General features: G+C 26.7%; 5 protein-coding genes across 6 annotated transcripts; 2 read left to right on the top strand and 3 right to left on the bottom strand.

Annotated features, from left to right (window-relative positions):
- Window positions 1-197: 197 nt before the first annotated feature.
- Window positions 198-6248, top strand: Bma-rcq-5 (ATP-dependent DNA helicase, RecQ family protein; the record flags this gene model as incomplete). Its single annotated transcript, XM_043076438.1, has 19 exons — window positions 198-219; window positions 869-1030; window positions 1178-1381; window positions 1738-1796; window positions 1943-2104; window positions 2253-2465; window positions 2595-2756; window positions 2912-3085; window positions 3286-3402; window positions 3606-3703; window positions 3832-3994; window positions 4083-4174; window positions 4286-4373; window positions 4464-4594; window positions 4733-4838; window positions 5028-5064; window positions 5159-5220; window positions 5594-5755; window positions 6132-6248. The coding sequence occupies 19 exons, from the start codon at window positions 198-200 to the stop codon at window positions 6246-6248; spliced, it is 2331 nt and encodes a 776-aa protein (XP_042932372.1).
- Window positions 6249-6863: 615 nt separating this feature from the next.
- On the bottom strand, window positions 6864-10734 carry Bm12243 (Ser/Thr protein phosphatase family protein; the record flags this gene model as incomplete). Of its 2 annotated transcripts, XM_043076436.1 has the most annotated exons (8): window positions 7291-7419; window positions 7736-7930; window positions 8156-8278; window positions 8478-8633; window positions 8901-9036; window positions 9241-9360; window positions 9744-10123; window positions 10720-10734. In XM_043076436.1, the coding sequence occupies 8 exons, from the start codon at window positions 10732-10734 to the stop codon at window positions 7291-7293; spliced, it is 1254 nt and encodes a 417-aa protein (XP_042932370.1). The 2 variants fall into 2 exon arrangements, with proteins under 2 accessions (XP_042932371.1, XP_042932370.1); XM_043076437.1 differs by lacking the exons at window positions 7736-7930; window positions 8156-8278; window positions 8478-8633; ... (2 more) ...; window positions 9744-10123; window positions 10720-10734 and adding an exon at window positions 6864-6968 and having other exon boundaries at window positions 7306-7419.
- A 909-nt stretch (window positions 10735-11643) lies between these two features.
- Window positions 11644-13744, top strand: Bm10719 (Uncharacterized protein; the record flags this gene model as incomplete). Its single annotated transcript, XM_043076435.1, has 5 exons — window positions 11644-11794; window positions 12070-12191; window positions 12673-12708; window positions 13216-13371; window positions 13652-13744. The coding sequence occupies 5 exons, from the start codon at window positions 11644-11646 to the stop codon at window positions 13742-13744; spliced, it is 558 nt and encodes a 185-aa protein (XP_042932369.1).
- A 483-nt stretch (window positions 13745-14227) lies between these two features.
- On the bottom strand, window positions 14228-15217 carry Bm6782 (Uncharacterized protein; the record flags this gene model as incomplete). The annotated part of the gene is made up of 4 exons (XM_043076434.1): window positions 14228-14344; window positions 14540-14593; window positions 14822-14967; window positions 15106-15217. 4 exons carry the CDS (start codon window positions 15215-15217, stop codon window positions 14228-14230), a joined length of 429 nt encoding a protein of 142 aa, XP_042932368.1.
- A 2451-nt stretch (window positions 15218-17668) lies between these two features.
- On the bottom strand, window positions 17669-18462 carry Bm1466 (Uncharacterized protein; the record flags this gene model as incomplete). Its single annotated transcript, XM_043076433.1, has 3 exons — window positions 17669-17705; window positions 18150-18276; window positions 18390-18462. The coding sequence occupies 3 exons, from the start codon at window positions 18460-18462 to the stop codon at window positions 17669-17671; spliced, it is 237 nt and encodes a 78-aa protein (XP_042932367.1).
- Window positions 18463-18807: the final 345 nt, after the last annotated feature.

The following is an 18807-nucleotide window of genomic DNA, read 5'->3' as shown; positions in this document are numbered from 1 at the left end:
TCCATTAACATATAAGTATTTGTGTTTGAACGCTTAGACAAGCTCATTAGCTAATCGCTAATGAGCTTGTTTAAGTATCGATTCAGGCGAAAATTCAATCTATGTGAATTTTTTCATGAGTACTAATAATGTTTTTTTTTTTTTTTTTAGCTTATAGCTGTGTGTTTCATAGTAATTTGTTTTTATGGCATGACGATATGGCGAGTTCTGCCAAAAATGGTATGTTTTGAAGTGCACTAAATTTTAATAAAATATTTGTCACTAAATAAGTTTCATGTGATTTCTTTTTTTATTATTTAATGCAAAGAGTGCAAAAATGGTAAAGATATTTTCTCTTTTACACTTGAAAATCGAAATTTCAAAATAAATTTGAAGTTATAATTTGACATAAGAACCAAGAAAAAATGTTTTTTCTTTATTCTTATGTGATATTTCGAGTAACTCAAGATGGTTTTGAAAGTATTGCAAGTACTCTAAAATTGTGCATAGGACGACAAATGGCAGGAGCATACTAAAAATGGAAAATGCAGAAAGGGAATAAATGGCACTTCTCTTTCCTGTTTTTAAGGGCAATTAATTATTTCCTCTGAGCAAAAAGGGGAGGAATTTCATGGCTATTTTTTTTGAGGAAAATAAAGAAGTAAAATTCATAGTTTAAAATTACGTAATAATTGGGAAGAATATGATTAGCTAAGAGATGGGATTTTCCGAGCTCTCTTTACATCACTTCTGAGCTAAATACTCAGATTTGTTTTCAATTTGTATATTCTTCGTATGTATATGATTTTGTTTTTTATGGCTTCATTTTTTTTTGAAAATTAAATGGTGATAGTGATTTTTTTTTTGAATTTTACTATAAATATTTTAGAAGTTATTGTACTGGATGATGAGGATGATTTTAAACCACCACAAGTATTGCAAAATCAGGCTGATAAATGGGCTTTTTTGATGCATCCTCCTCTTAAGAAAATTAGTAGCACTATTAATCATTCATCAGAAAAACAAGAAGCAAACTCAGCAGCCCTATCAGGTAATTGTTTTACTCTTATTTTTTGCTTTGGTTTTAAACTCTGAACATAGATCAGATCAATTTGAAGTGAAAATAGAGTTAATGTTTGTTTTCGTTATCCTTGCAACTTTATTTATCTCTATTCAGTTAGTATGAAATGCTTTTTAGGTCGACCTCGTAAACTACCGGTTGTGATTGTTTCTGAACAAGATAAGATGCCCGAAAATCGAAATTTTGTAAGAGCATCCACTTCAGAACGTTTAACCAACGTAGAAATTATGGAAAAAGCTGATCATCTCTTGAGTGCTGTTTTCAAACACAAAAAATATAAAACGTCAATTCAGAAACAAGCTATTTATACCATAGCGAGAAGTGAGCGCACTTTTTATTTATGCGTGAATGAAGTTATATTTCTATTAATGGATTTGTTGTTTGATCAAAAATGGTAGCTTTTTTTGTTAGCTATGGGAAATCGTCATTAAGAAAAGAAGTTCATAACTCTTAATTTCTTTGACATTTTTGTCACTGAATGTTAGTGGTGTTTGTGATTGAAACTTTAGAATTCGGCTTTGCTTAATTCATTTCTGCCCTACAAGCAGTGAGATTCGTAAGAAATGAAAAGTTTAAAGAGTAAGATTTTCGTCTTCATAGTAATTTTTCTTATTATTATATTTGTCTTTATATATATATATATAATCATAAAAGTTTTTTTTTTTTTTTTTTTTTAGAAAAATCTGATGTTTTCATATCGTTGCCAACTGGTGCTGGAAAATCGTTGTGTTATCAGGTATAATTATTTTTTAATTTAAGTATGCATCATTATTTTTAAAATGTTCCACTTTCAGAGTTATAATGCGTTAGTTTTAAACTGTGAAATTAAATGCTTGTAAGTGCGGAGAGTAAATTCACTAAAAAGGAAAGCTATATTTTCAGTTACCAGCGCTAATGTATTATCCGGGTATTACGATTGTTTTTTCACCGTTGATAGCACTAATTCAAGACCAAGTGCTTGCTTGTAAAGCTCGTGGAATTAAATGTGATTCGCTGAATTCAAAAATTGGTGCTGAGGATCGAAGACGAATTATTGAGATAAGTGTTCTGTGAAGCTTGATATATGTCAGCTAAACTGCTTAAGAATGTAGATTTTATGCTGCGATATACTAATGAAAATAAAATGATATGCTAATTTCGTACTAATGTTCTTGGAAGCTTAAAAAAATATTATTTTTTTATGTAATTCTAGGATTTGCGGGCAGAAAAACCTGAAACGCAAATATTGTACATTACCCCAGAATCTGCAGCTACTCCAAATATTCAGCGAATGATTACAAGTTTGTTCAAAAGAAACTTGTTGAATTATTTTGTTGTTGATGAAGCGCATTGTGTAACGCATTGGGGTCATGACTTTCGTCCTGATTATTTAAAACTTGGAAATTTGCGGCAGCTAGCACCTGAGGTAATAATTCTGTCTTTTTGAATGTTTCCCGATTAATAAGTAGATAGATTTCTCGGATGGATTTAAATGAATGTTCAAAATCCATCTTTTGAACATGGTAGAAGTGTTATGAAATTTAAAAAATTCTAGATATGTTGGATTGCTTTAACCGCTACAGCTAACAAAAATGCACAGGATGATATCGTGAAGCAATTGAGGCTAAGCAACGTGAAAATGTTCAAGGCTTCAACTTTTCGCAATAATCTATACTACGATGTTATCATAAAAGATCTTATACCTTCTGTACCTGAGGTTCTTATTTTTCCTTTTTCTATTTACTGATACAAACGTATATCTGAGACTGCATGATTACTGAATATTATTGATTAGATTCTATTACTGTCATCTATTATTTCTTTCTTCAGCTGAATTCTCTAAATTCGAAGCAATTATTAAGCGTTTTTCAGAGACATTTAGCTCTTTTCATGATGAAAGCATTAGGATGTACTCAGAAACCGAAGTCCACTGTAAAATCTGCTCCTGAGCTGAAATCAGCGGCTAATGTTCTTGATAATTTAATGTTTAAGTCAGCAGAAAATGGAGATTCTTCGAAATCCAAAGAGAAGTGTGGTAAATTAATCGTGAGTTTTGTTTTCTTTTTCGGTTGTTTTTTTTTTTTCTTGAATAATCTATTACTTTTTTTGATTATTTAGGAAATTTTCATCAATTAACCTCTTTATAACAAGTTTCCGACTTTGTTTCATATTAGACGAATTATCTGTCTTTTTGGGATATTCGAAAACGAAATTATTCTTCAAAAGACAAAAATATATCGATTTAGTTTGTGGGTAGTGGTATTGTATACTGTCGCACAAGAGAGGAATGTGAACGAATGGCGACTCGTTTAACGGAGGAAGGTATTCCTACGTTTGCTTATCATGCCGGTTTAGGTAATAAGGTTTGTTTTTTACGAAATTCCCAAATGGCTGCAATTTTTTAAATTGTTGCATTTCTTGGATCTTGATTTGAAAATCTGGCATCTTTATGTATTCCATTTAAAAGACTTTTAAATTTGGTTGCAACCAAACTTTGAACTATGAAATAATTTTAAAGCTCAATGTTCAGTACTTCTTTTCTAATTTCTTTTTCTCCGTATTAAAGCTGCGCGATGACATCCAGGATAAGTGGATGAGAAATGTTGTTCCTGTTATTGCAGCTACTATTTCATTTGGAATGGGTATCGACAAGGCAGATGTTAGGTTCTTTTTTGTTTTGATTGGATTTTTGAAGCCATTCTTTCCTTTTCAATGTTTTTCCTCAAATTTTCAATTGAGTGAGATTTAATTCAAAACAGAAAGGTTTTTTATTATTAAAATTCATTGTTTAGAGTAGTTGTTCACTGGACATGTTCACAGAATCTAGCCGCATATTATCAAGAATCCGGTCGTGCTGGACGTGACGGCAAACGAAGTTATTGCCGTATCTATTACAACAGAGATGATAAACGATTCCTCAACTTTTTAGTTAATCAAGATGTTTCGAAAACGAAGGTATAACTTCTAAAGGCAGTATAAGTTTTCAAAAATGATTGAATAAATGTTGCAAAAATTGGCTATGCAGACATATCTATTCTTTTAGGCCAAAAAAATAGATAAGATAATAATTGATGAGCAAGTGAAAGCAATACAGCATGGTTTCGAAAAAATGGTGGAATACTGTGAAAAATCCCAGTATGTTTAATTTTAGACTTGTGCATTTTATAGCTAAATTTAAATTATGACTGGTGAAATCGAGTTGTTTAAATTGTATATTTCATATTTTATTAATAATTTTATATTCAGATGTAGACATTTATCTTTCGGCCGTTATTTTGGTGATGATGACTTACGACCATGCGGAAAGAGTTGTGATTATTGTAAAAATCCGAAGGTTGTGATCACACTATTAGTTGAAACTTTTATAAAAGCTTATTTTGTTTACCTACTATTTTTAAACATTGCTTTCTTATCTAGTTTCTAGGCTTGCGATGAAATGTTATCACGTTTTAATGCTGAAGCTTGGAAAGATGTCGCCAGTTCACGGTCTCGAAAACGTCGCTTCGATAATAGCGAGGATTCTTTCCTGTATGAAGGAGGTCGGGCAGGAGTCAAGTGAGCTTTAACAATAAAAAACAATAAAATAAAAATAAGCATCAAATCCTCCGTGAAAATTTAACACATTTGTTCTATTTTATAATATCGTTATAGTAATAGGAATGATTGAGTTTCCATTTGATTCTTTCATTAAAGGGAATGGAATGCGGATGAATCTGATGATACGCTGTCAACTTTAGAGAGTAAGGAAAAGCAGTGTCGTACGGAAATTGTACAACAGGAATTTGCGAGGCGTAGAAAGGTTTCGAAATGCTTAATTTGTTTCAAAATGTTTGGTTTAAACCAAATACTAATATGTTCAATACTTTGTGCTCATTGTTCGGCAACTTTTTGTGTCACTTATCGTACTATGGGTTTTTACAAATCTGTTCTACTTATATTCCTAAAATAATTTTTCCTAATGAAATATATTCAAGAAATGATTTTTCAGACTGCGACAACAACTTCAGGAAATAATGGTAAGAAAGGTAAGCTACTGTATCAATACAAGCTTCTCCACTTTTTTAACTATCGTCCAAGATGTCATATCTAATTAAAAATTTCATTCTTTTCAAATTTCAGTTCCTATGAATTTGTTAATTATCGAGCCAACAGCAAAAAGTGTCGCCAGTCTAACAGCTAATGTACTTGTTTTGTTTATTTTTATTTGAATTTCAACATCTAGTTTTTGGTTAATAAAGTTTGTTCTGTGTTACTGTAATGTCTTCTAAGATGATTTAGATTTAATTATTTTTCAATTACTTTTCTGTTATTTCTATTGAAGAAAATGAAACTTTCAATCTGCTTTTTAGCCTTTAATCTTTAAAATTTTTAGTCTTTACTGGTCTTTAATGAATTCTCAAGACGGAGAAGATAAGAAATGAATGAAAGATGATAAAATCATAGTATGCTGATCAATTGATAAATGAATCCATGCTTTGGATTTTGACTTCATAAGCTACGATTTAGTTTGTTTTCTTTCTCAGTGCTCCTATTTGCTTTGCTTCTAATTTTTAGCGAAGAGAAATGGTGCGTACAACAATTTATACAGCTTTGATTGCAAATTTATATGGCGAACAACATAATGACGATATCGAAAAGGCATCCTGCTATATCGAATATAATATTTATAAAAATTCGAAAAATAGCTTTACCTACCAACATAAAATGTCGCAGAAGGTTTCGTTTTCAAGAAAATTGTATTTTTTACAAAATTAATGATCATGTTCCCTCCCACATTGTTTTGAGTTATTAACCACTTTTTTAAATTACTTGCAGAATAATAAGACCAACTGTTTACTTATTGTAACTTTACTTTTGAACGAAAAAAATTACAAGAAACAGTAGATAAACAATTGATCTTATTATTCCACTTGACAAGAAGAAAGTTGTAATTGTAAGACTTCATGTAACGGAAGGTTGATAATATATTCATCAAATTCATCAAGAAGCATATTGATATGCTCGAAGAAAACATTGACATACACAAAGAAGGCAATTTTTGACTTCTCCTCTATAAAAATATTTTAAAGGGACAAATCAAACTTATTTTCAGATAGCCGAAATCAGGAAAATGACGAAAGAAAACAAAAAGTACGATATCCATAATGATTCTGTAGCTGAGCCATCGAAGACACCGAGTTTTCAGACAGCATCAAGCTTAATTTATTAGTCAGTGTCAAGAATTGTGTTAATTGAAGCATTTTGAATCCTTTTTATGTTGATATTTTTTCTTATCATTATGGTAATTTAATTTTTTTGAATGCAGTTGTCCATTTTCTCTGAGGCTTTGTAATTTAACATTTATAAATGTTGAGGGAGTGCTTTTAGATAAACGTTTCAACTTTTTTTGTGCTTATTTATAAGACATTACTGGAAGTTTTTTTTTTTTTTTTTTTTCACAAAATGAAAATTATTATAACCATTTGTACGTTAAAATTTCCCGCATATTAAATGTAAAAATTGGATTTTTGATAGTTTACGCAAGAACATAACACTAGTAATTTCTCAGTTGTATTATTGTAATGAGAAAAATAATCTCATCTCACATGGTACTCATATGAGATACTAATCATATAAATATTAATAATTTTTGTTGTCGTTAGCATCTATCAAATGTTACGTCAAAAATGTTACCACGAGAAAAAAAATTAGCATCATTCATATGAAGATTTTTTTTTTTTTAAGTATAAAAGATGATAAAATTAATCAGAAGGAAACATTGAATTTTGATCAAATAATTATATAAAGCAATGGTTGATAACATATAACATTGCATTATAATAAATTAATATCCTTCAATTGGTGCCGCTTGTGTCTCTGTGTCCTTGCCATTTTGCGCTCCATTAGCACCAGGAAATATTGGTCGAAATATCGTAAAGTGGCATTTAAACTAGAATATTCAAATATATGTTCATCAAATAGTTCAGTTTTTTTTTCGAAAAAGTTTTAAATCGTTTTCCAAGTAATTTTATATTACATTAACATTTATTTCTCTTAGCACTAAAAAAATTATTGCATATCAAAAACAAAAAAGAAAAATATAACTTTATCAAAACAAAATGCTAAATCATGAAATACTATTTAATTCTTGGACAAAAATATTTTAGAATATACAATTAGGTGATGTTTCATTTAGAAATATCAGATTTTTTTTATCATTTCAATGTAAATATGCAAAAATAAAAATTGTTTTTGATTTTCCGGAAAAAAGATTATTGGTAATAAACCTTTCGTGAAATGTGTAAAACGCATGAATCATTTTTCATATTTAAATAATTTGGAGCTGAAAATATTGTCACCAAACGTCCACCAGCAAAATATTTGTACCCTCCTTTGAACATCTGAAAATGTTAAGTTACAATGATTATTCACAGGGATTACCCAATGTTTTAACTACTTTAGTTAGTTATTGAGAATAAGCTAACATCCAATTATAGATAGCTTTTAGAAGAAATAAACCCTTCCCCTTTTTCTCTGTTTTCTCTCTCTCTCTCTCTCTCTACATATATTAATGGTATGATGAGCTATAGATTTCAAGATAAAAATGGATCAAAAAAAAATTAGTATGATTTTTTTTTAATTTTTTTGCAAATTAAACAAATATTATTTAAAATTAAAAATCTGAAATTTAAATAAACAAATAATTGAATAACGAACGTCCGCTGTTAGTTGATGTCCACGTACGATTAAATCGATATTGTTTGTTTCACAAAATTCCTTGATTACTTTACTACTAAACGTAAATGATATACCACGTGCGCTAAGTGCCCATCCTGGATATCGATCATCTGGATCAGACCATAAAATATCACACATTAATCCGTATGGTGGTACAATACTAGGACGTGGAATCTATAATATAAAAAATTAATGTCAATTTAAAATGGAATATAACAAATCTTATTTTATCTATTATATAAAGCTATTATCGCAATAATTTGATTTCTTTTGCTATATATATAAAGCAAAGCAAATTTTATATTAATTATCTCCCACTTTTTCCTAAAAGGAAACAATTTTTTTTCACCTAGTGATAAATTATGTTATCAACTAATATTATCAGTTATAAATTCATACATTTTCAATCATTGTAATATCATTGAGATGAGGTGATATGCCACCATGCATGCATAATACTCGATCACCAACAATAGCTGATAAAGGCATCATATTAAATACCATCATGAATATATGCCATAACTGAAATAGACAAAATTTTAATTAAATATAACTTGAAATATTTAAATAATTACTATCTTTTGATAAGTATTATCAATTGTATCATCTGATTACTAATTGATAAGCATTAATTATCATTAATGGAATGATATATTCTAATATATTCTCATTTACTCAATTCCTATTATAGAATTATTTCTAATTTGATATAATTCATTACCAATTCTCCTTCATCATTTGGAAATCGATTGATACATTCATCATAAAATCCATAAATTAATGTTGTATTAGCATCTTCATGATTTCCACGTAACATATACACACGTGTAGGATATTTAATTTTAAAACACATTAACATTGTTACTGTTTCAATTCCCTAAATTAATAATTTTTTTTTTTTTTTAACTAATAATTAACTGCTTATTACTTAATTAGCAATGATAACATCAATAATGATAACAATAATAAAGATAGTAGTGGTATGTGATCAAAATGTAGAATTGAAAATTAAATTTATTCGAATGCTAAACATTTGAATATTAATTAACCAATAGATGTAATTATTATTTAAAAGAATGTCACTATTCATTCAACAAAAAAGATAAATATAACTATTAAAGATAGTCAATAATTAAATGATTACCTGAGATCCACGATCAACGTAATCACCGAGGAAAAGGTACGTTCGTGATGATGGATTACCACATGTGCTCAAAATGCATCGAACATCGCGGAATTGTCCATGAGTATCAGCACATATCGTTATTGGAAGCATTTCACTAGAAATTAGCAAAAAACTTTTTCTTATTGTTTATAGTATATATTATCATTTATTACACAATAAAAACATAAATTACAAAAACAATAAAACAATTATAGCAAATATAATAATAATCTAATCAAACTAAAAACAAAAACAACACACGAAAAGTAAAAGTAAAAAAAAAAAAAAAAAAAAAAAAGAAAGTAATTGCTATAATTACATTCCAATACGTAGTAATGATTTCTGCTTTGCGAATGAATTCATTGCAAGATCACATAATTGTCGAAGTTCATCAAATTTCAAATCCACAGCATGAATTGGTGCTGGTTTTAATGTTCCTCTGCAGTTATTGATTAATAATTAATTTACTCAAAAATTAATCTAATATTTGGAATAAATTAACAAATTAACATTAACAATTATCATTCAAAATAAATAAATATGTCAAATAATTAGCAATAATAATAATAATAAGCTAATAATAATAATTTTTTCTTAATTATCAGTAACTTTCAAAGAAATTACAATTCCTGCACTACAATATTTGAACAATTAAAATTTCAAAAATTATTCAATTTTTACGGAAAGAACATTAATTTTATTTTATTTATTAGCATTTACAATGAATTCATTTCAAATTATCTACAATTTTAAATCTAATTATCTAAAATTGATCAAATTTTTAATTTCAGATTTTAATTAATTGATAATAAAAATTCTAACTTTTTCCCAGTGTTTTTATCATTATTGATATTGTTGATAGTATTATCATTTTGCAATTTTGCACGCATAAATCGATCTAATAAATCGTTTACCAAGGGATGATTGAAAATAACATCAGGTATTTCACCCTTTCTATGATCATCATCATCATCATCATCATTATCATTATCACCATCATCGTCATCATCATCGTCGTCATTATCATCATCATCATCTGAACTCACTGAATCGCTAGTTTTTGGTGTAGCTGGAGCGACTAATTCTTCATCTGAATCTTCATCTTTTTCTGAGTCTTTTGAAGGATTTCGACTGCCTGATGAAGCTCGAATAGATGTTCGATGTCGTTTTGATCGTAATTGGCTGTGACTCATTTCTGATGTCTTAAATATCTCATTTTTCTTTTTTTATTCCAGTTTATATCTTATATATATCCTTTCTAATAATAAATAAATATATTTTTCTATATTTTCACACAAACATACTATAAATTATGAAATAATTTTTTTGCTGAATTATTATATTATACAATCACAGTTCTTTTAGTTCTTGAAACAGTTCTTTTATTATTTTACGTTTCATACAATATAATTAGTTTGTTGTTATTTGCTATATAATTTTTAAATTTGAAGTTATATGCTTACACTCATATTTGTTTATCTATTTGCTTATTTGTTTATTTATTTATTCTCGATGTTTATTTATTTATTTTTTTTTTGAAGTTCTTGAGTTAAGCTAATTATTTTTAAATTGAAATTTAAATTAATGGAAAATTTTATAAAACGAAGATATAATTATAATTTTGTGAAATATTATCATATGCATTTGTAAATAATATGAAATTCTTTATTTATAAAATTTTTTCAAAATAAATGGCTATAGCAATTATTAAGTAGAAGATTATTTAATAAATTAATTTGAAAATTCTGATAAAATGATCAATGAGAGAAGAAATAAACAGATAGGATTGCTTCATCACCTGTGACTGCTTCATCCAAATAAAATATTTCGTATATTTTTACTTATGATAGCAATCAATGAATAACACTTATGATAATTGCAGTAATAATAAAAATGATAAGAATGACGTTGATAACAATGATAATGATATATGTATATGATTGTAATACGAATTTTTGTTTGAAATAAAATATTACAATAATATCGCCTGCTCTCCAAATAGCAATAAATTATAAACAAACAATTCATCATTCTTTTCCTTTTAACTCTTTTATATCTTTTTTCTTTTTGTATGCAAAAAAAAAACAAATTTTTTCGTTACATTAGAAGAAAATTTTAATATTTTAAACAAACATAAATTCGTAATTTTTTGATTCTTTAAGAATTTCTCATAACAATTTATTTATGTAAGTCATACATTAAAATGTAAAAAAATTACATGTAATATGTTATATGACGTATTCTTCACGCATTTTAAAAATGATAGATATTATAGTAGTAAGAGAAATAAATGATAAATATTCGAATAAAACAATAACAAATCATCCCAATTTAACACGTATTACAACGTTCACGTCGTTAGGATTTAACAGCACGGCCGCACGGAGAGAAGAATACTACTACGTGAATTTAAGCGTATTAAGTGATAATAGACTGTAAAGCTGTTTATTTTCTAGTCTTACTATTATGTTGTGACGTACTTTATGCTTTATAATCTTCTTGGATAGCGTAATGTTCATCTGAAAATTTTGATATAACTTTACATCTTGTAATTTTTGGATAGCACAATTTTTCTTGGTATTTTTGATCTGATATTTTGTAATTCGTTGAAATTTTTCAGCGACATAATTCTTATTCAGTAACTTCAAAATAACTTTATTCGCATTCGAGAAAATGAAAGTTTTGAATCATTATTTAAATGTGTTTTAGAGCATATACCCAAATGTTGGAATTAAAAGTACGTCGTTGTTGTGAATTAAACAATGAGCAACAATTATCAGCTATTTTATTCATTGGTAAAAGTTGTGATAGTGATGATTATGTCATTGTTGTTATTATCAGTGATATTCTTAGCTCATCATATACAGCAACTTGTAGGTTCTTTCTTTTCTTTTTTTTCTTTTGTATATATATTGATTAATTGTGACAATTCTTATAATTTCGTTTGTCTAAATACGTGACAAAAAAGTTGTGATACAGAATTAAAAGAAATCAAAATCATACCCTAATTAATTGTGCAAGAAAAAAGTGGGATATGACACTGTTACAATTATAAAATAATTGTCTGACAATAAAATTTTAGTCTTAATACTTTATTTGATATATGTCAAATAATCAGATATGGTGTGAAGTATACATCATTTTACAGATGATCAGGAAAGTTGGGAAGCATTACGCAAAGAAGGTGAATTCAGTACAGATGAAGAATTCATTGCTGAACTTGCTAATGAGAAGAATTCATTGAATATGGAACGTTCCGAATATGTCCAGGTATAACGCCATCTTGTACTGTTTAATCATTTTGTTTCATCTTTTAAATCATGATTCATTATCAGATTATTGAAAGTAAGCAATATACCTAAAACGCTTACCTAAAATAATGAATATATTCGGCATAATCTTTGCTCATGTTATTTTGAACTGATAGAGCAGATTATCAACAAATCATTCCCTTTAAAAACCTTTAAAAGGTTTTTTTAATATTAGATCTTCTAAAAAAAAGAAAAAAATGAACTGATATACTGTGAAGTAAGGACATTCTGTCGCGAAATAACCACTGAATATCTGCTATAGCTTATCTTCTAGTAACTCAATTGAAAGTAAAAGTTTTCAAAATGGAAAAACTGGATGATGAAATCTAAAAAAATGAAATCTTATTCGTTCATTCGCTTTTTAATTTTAGCTATAAATTATAGTTTTAGGTGTAATGGAAATTTCCCTCATTTGTATGATTGCAGTTTATTTATTACAGATGAAATGGATTCGACCGGATGAAGATGGTCTTACGGTGAGTGTTTAATTCAAAAACTAATTTGTTATACTTGTAAGGTTCACTGTTGTTAATAATTCTTTCGTCATTATCTAAAATTAAAAGCAGCAGTGCAATTAAGATTTTATTATACCTCTAAACATTTTAAAATACAATCTGGCTTTATTCATTAATGTATTTTCATAATTATATATTCATTAATGTAGTTGAATAAAGAATATGTCCAGGTATAACGCCATCTTGTACTGTTTAATCATTTTATTTCATCTTTTAAATCATGATTCATTATCAGATTATTGAAAGTAAGCAATATACCTAAAACGCTTACCTAAAATAATGAATATATTCGGCATAATCTTTGCTCATGTTATTTTGAACTGATTATTAACAAATCATTCCCTTTAGTACATTAATGAATATATAATTATGAAAGTTAGTGCTTCTCTTAGTCGAATAACATGAATAAGATTGTTGAAGAGAAGAATAATTTTGATTCAAAGCGTTTCCTGATGGGTTTGTTTTTAGTTTGAATTCTGTACACTAACACTGAAGTTGGATACAACTTGGATGTATCATATTGTGAATGCTCTTTTGAAGGAACGAAACATTTATTATGATAATGCAATTAGAGAAGAAGCCGTTGTTGCTAGTATGGAAAGGAGATTGGAGTTGCTTGGAAATGTTAGTTTGACGTTTAATAGGTCCTTTTTTGCAAAGAAATATCTTTTTTTTTAGGAAGAAAAAAGATTAGATTTGTCTGTCGCTGCTTTTCTATCCTATATCTTTGTTTATTTCATTCATCCAATAATAACTGAAGCGAGCTCTTTTAGCAGGAATTGAAGCAGGAATTCAAAATATCCAAAAAAAACCAAAAGAAAATTGCAGAAATTAAAAAAAAGAAAAACATCTTAGCTCTTATGCACATGAACTGATTTAGTTTCAGAACAATTTTGTTTTTCAGAAAGTTGAAGAAATGGACGATTATCGTCGAAATTTATCCAATACTTTGATTTCAAAATTTGTCGCTATCCAAAACGGAAAAGTGAGTTCTTGAGTTGTATTTAATATATGATATATTGCTTGAACACACTTTAGATTTACGAGGTATGAACTCATAATATTTTTTTGTACGCAGATATATACATTACTGTTTGTTTTTTATTTCTTCATTAAAATTTGAAATGGATGAGTGGACGAACAGTGGATTTCTAATTTGAGAATTCTCAATGAAATGTGAGTTTGATTTCCGTAGTTTTGTAGTTTTGATATAGATTCGATGTAGTTTTGATATAAATTTACGTTTTTTTTTGGCAAATTTTTTGCAAAAATTTAGATTTTATATATTTTTTTCAAAAGTTTAGAAATTCTAAATCGTTAAATTTTAAGGATTCAAAGATCCATTTCTATTCTGTGAACTTGTATTTATATTCGATGCAGAATTTGCTGGAAAACTTTTATTTAATTTGAAATTATTATGTTGTTTTTGTAACATTGTGTGTGAATTTTCGTTTTTCACTTTTTCATAGTTTCATCTTGTTCACTTCATCAGCAACAGTGTGAAAGAGATAAACAATGTTGTCATAATGAATATCGATGAAATATAACCAATTCCAGCTTGAATACAACGTTCCTTGCATACATACAATTCATCCAACTGTATTTTAAACATTCATAAGTTTAAACGACTAATTATTAATTCCTCACCCGAAGTACCAATATTTTGATAGATTTGATCTTCCGAAAATCACAATCATATCATCACTTTTATTTTTTTTTTTGTTTTTCTGGAAAACACAAAAGCCTACTTTTGGCTTTACCTCCACAATTGGAAAAAAAAAGATATACATACTTTATTTGCATTTTCTATATCCGAACTATTACAACCAATTTTAATGCGAAATTCCTAAATAATAATGTTATGAATGTACAGCATTTTATGCCTCATGAATAATAATTATTAACTAAATTTACTAGATAAACCAAACTTTCTTTTAAAAAAAAAGAACTTTATTTTAAACAATGCACAAAAGTTATTAATATTCTTCTGAAAAAAACAAAAGAGAAATTACTGTAAATAGGGTCATTATGAACGAGGAGAGGAATGCTTAATTAAATGCTAACTAAGACGTACCTTCACTTTTTGTTGCCATTCATTGGATTTAATATAAAAAACTGGTTGATTGCTCGGTGGTCCGGGTGCACATGTACCATTAATAGCATTTCCATTCCATAAACATCGTATAGGCCATCGGTCACTCTGTCCATCACTCATAAAACCTACACTTTGCACTTCTTTGCATAATATATAACGCATTGTTAACGAATATATATACGATTCATCACCTTTCATTGATATCATTTTATGTTTATATCGTTTATGATGCATAAATTGTAGAATATTATTTACATGTTTACGCATTCGAAACCACAATAAACGATGATGTTCACTACATATTAATGAATCTGTGCATGAAATATCACGATTTGTATCTCCTGAAATGTTATACATATTTATAGTCATAATCATTGTAAATTTAAATTATTGTAGTATTAAAATATTATGGACATATTTATTATCATAACTATAATTAATCATATTTCAATTATAAATGATAATGTTCACTAAATGATAACAAATTTATATAATCATGATTGTGATCATGATTTGTTTGTCCTGGAATATATTACACAGTTGCAACCATAATTATAATCATAATTATTACCAATTATAAAGATGCTAATATTTGCTGTGTTTTCTGTATTTGCGCATAAAATATTTTAATCGTTTGGAATGTATTCATATTAATAAATTGCAATTATGATTTATAATTAAATTATTAATCCCAAATTGCTTTCTTAAAATTTTGATTCAATCTGTTGTGTATCTTTCTCTTCATTGTTTACAATAAATGCATGATTAATTAGTCATTAAATGGATGAGTTAATTAAATGTATTGCTTAAATATGGTGTATAAAGTTTTTTTTTATAAGAGATAATTTATGTTTAATAAATGATGAATTTTAATAAAACAAATAATATATAAAAATTTTATATCCCTCATTAATAGTTATTAATTAAATTCACTAAATGAACACAAAAGAAAAAAAGTGGTCGAATCCATTAAGATATTACTAATTTTAATACGAAATTATAATTGCATTATTATACCTCGAGAAAATATTGTATATAATAGAGAAACTGTTAAAAGAGAATATTCACCCGTCCACATTTTAATTAAATTACAAAATGACCACTATAAGGTCGTCGTTTTCATTGTAAAGCGTTAGAATTAAATATTGAATATGCAATTAATGATTATATATATGTTTATGTAAATGTGAACTTTCATGTAAACAATTTTTGATTTGATTGTTTGAAAAATATTTCACATTAATTTTTACCATCATAACAAAAAAAAAAAAAAAAGAAACAAAAGAACAAAAAAAATGCAATTTTTTTCAGTAATAAGATATAGTTTTTTAAAAAATTGATGATATGTTCGGTGCTAAATTTCCTATTATTTCATTTTATTGTTTAGTTTTTTGTTTTTTTTTTTTTTTTCAACTCTCTTCTCATTATTTTTTCGTCTTTTTGCAATTTTGATTTTTTTTTCGATTTTTTAAATGAAGAAAAAAGAATAATAATAATAATAATACAATTAAAGGTAAAAGGAAAATAGTGCGATAGATTTGAATGAAATGTAAACAAATTAAATTGCAGAATTTACCAATGATAAATGAATAATAAGTAATTAATATTCTATTAACATATTTTGTAAAATGTAAAATGCGCATAATAAATAAAAATTTGAAATATAAAAATGGAACATAGTAAAATTTTCCGCGAAGAAAAAAAAACAGGAAAGAAAAGAAAATACAAAATTTTACCAAAAATATTGTGAAATTTAACAAATTACTCTAAAATATGTTTTTCATCTTTTTCTTTCTTCCCTCTCCCTCTCTCTCTCTCTTTTTCTTTCTTCTCATTACAATAATCTTTATAATGATGGTGAATTTTTTTCATAATAAATTATCCTCGAAAACATAACAAAGTGATGGATATCATAAGTGTCATAGCAATAAACAATACTGGCATATAACCAATTCCGCCATGTAAACAACGTTCCGTACAAACATATAATTCTTGTGCCTATCATATAATTTTATTTTATTTTATTTTCATGTTAGCAAAAAACGAAAAAAAAAAAAAAAAAAAGAAGAGAAAAATAATTATCAAATTATTATAACAATTGTTTACATAATAATTCAAATAATAATTGCCACATTGTATTACTGTTAACTTTCAAAATTTAAACTTATAGATTGAATATGTTTATAATGCAGTTATAATATTTTTTATAAAAAAGAAAAGTTATATAAAAAATTAAAAATATAAATAAAAAATTTTGTTTATAAAAATGTAAATAAAAATATAAATATAAAAAAGAAAAATTAAAAGAAAATATAAATATACATCATTCAGTGATTCAAAAAAAAGGAAAAAAAAAAATTACCTTTTCTGCCTCCCAAATAGCTTTTGTTGTACAACCAATACTTTTTCGAAATTTCTAAAAAAAAATATTTTCTTTTTTGATTTTAATAGTTGCAGAAATATTAACTAACAAATTATTTTTATTTATTTAATTAATACATTCTTTTTTTTTTTTTTTTTTCATTTTAAAAATGAATAATAATTACTAACATATAACATTTGTCGCCATTTTTCGGGTTCAATATAATCAATTGGCTTATTACTGGGCGGTGCTGGCGCACATGTCCCATTAATATCGTTACCATTCCATAAGCATGCTATTTGCCAACGTTCACTATCATTTTCCATCAAAAATGCTGCGCTTTGATATTCATAGCATAAGTAATTATGCCAACGATTAATTGATAATGCTGGCATAGGCATTTGACTAAATTTTTATTAAAATATTAAATTAATCATTTGTTATAGAAATAGTGAAATAAATATTTAACTAAATTTTAATACAAATAAATGACAATAAATAATACAGACAAAAAATTTTAATAAAAATTTATTAGCAGATAATTTGTAAAAATTGAAATATTAAACTTAAAATTGGTTTTATCAATTTTTGAACTCAAAAAAAGAAGAGAGAAACAAAAATTTGAAGGAAGAAGAAGGAAGAACCATATCTAGAAATAATCATATATAATATTATACAGTAACTAATTAAAATTAATCCGGAACTTTTAAATTAGTAATTGTTTAACTGTCAATATATTTTCTTATGATAAATCTAAGAATTACATAATAATAATATATGATAATCAAGATAATGATGATTCTCGATTTTTGTGATCAATTATTATATATGTCCTTATCACATTTGAACATGAAAAACCAATGCGTAAATTACAGTTAAAATATAACTAAAATATGTTAAAGTATGTTTTTGAAAAAAAAAAAAAAAGTTGCAAAAGTGAAATACATTTGCGTGAATGGTTCATTTCTGAGCGTAAATAAAATTTGATACAATCGACGTCTTTCCAACCAACGAGCACGATCACGTTCAGAGCAAAATGAATGTTGCGTACATTGTAAACTTGAAATTTGCCCTATGGGAATGATTGTTGTAATATTTCAATAAAAGTATTTATTTATTTTTCTTAATAAAAAATAACGAATAAAATTTTTGTGAAAACTTTATGTGATTATTGATGGATGGTACCTTTTGTATAAAATATAGCTTCAATAAATGTTATCATAAAACATTGCATCAACAGAAGAAAGACCATTTCCATCCATAAAGAAATACAAAAATTGTACTTAACTAATGTGACTAATCATTTTGTCATCTAAAAATATATCATCTAATAAAGGATGAAATTTGCATATTTCATCCTTTCTGCAAATCAAATAACAATTAATCATTTGATTGTTTTCATTTCTTTTCCAAAACCATTGTTATTGAATGAAAGAATTGATAAAGTTCAAGAAGTTCAATTTAGTTTAGTTTAGTAAATTTAGCACTTACTTTAACATTTGACATTTAGTTTAGCATTTCGAAAATTGCCTTACCCTAAACCTTACCAAATAATACTTTAATGTAATATTAACTACCTATCGAAGTAAATACTTTGATATTT

This window comes from Brugia malayi, assembly GCF_000002995.4.
Source record: "Brugia malayi strain FR3 genome assembly, contig: Bm_v4_Chr1_scaffold_001, whole genome shotgun sequence".
Lineage (NCBI taxonomy): Eukaryota > Metazoa > Nematoda > Chromadorea > Rhabditida > Onchocercidae > Brugia > Brugia malayi.
Note: the sequence above shows the minus strand (reverse complement) of the source record. Positions and strands in the feature narration are given on the sequence as shown.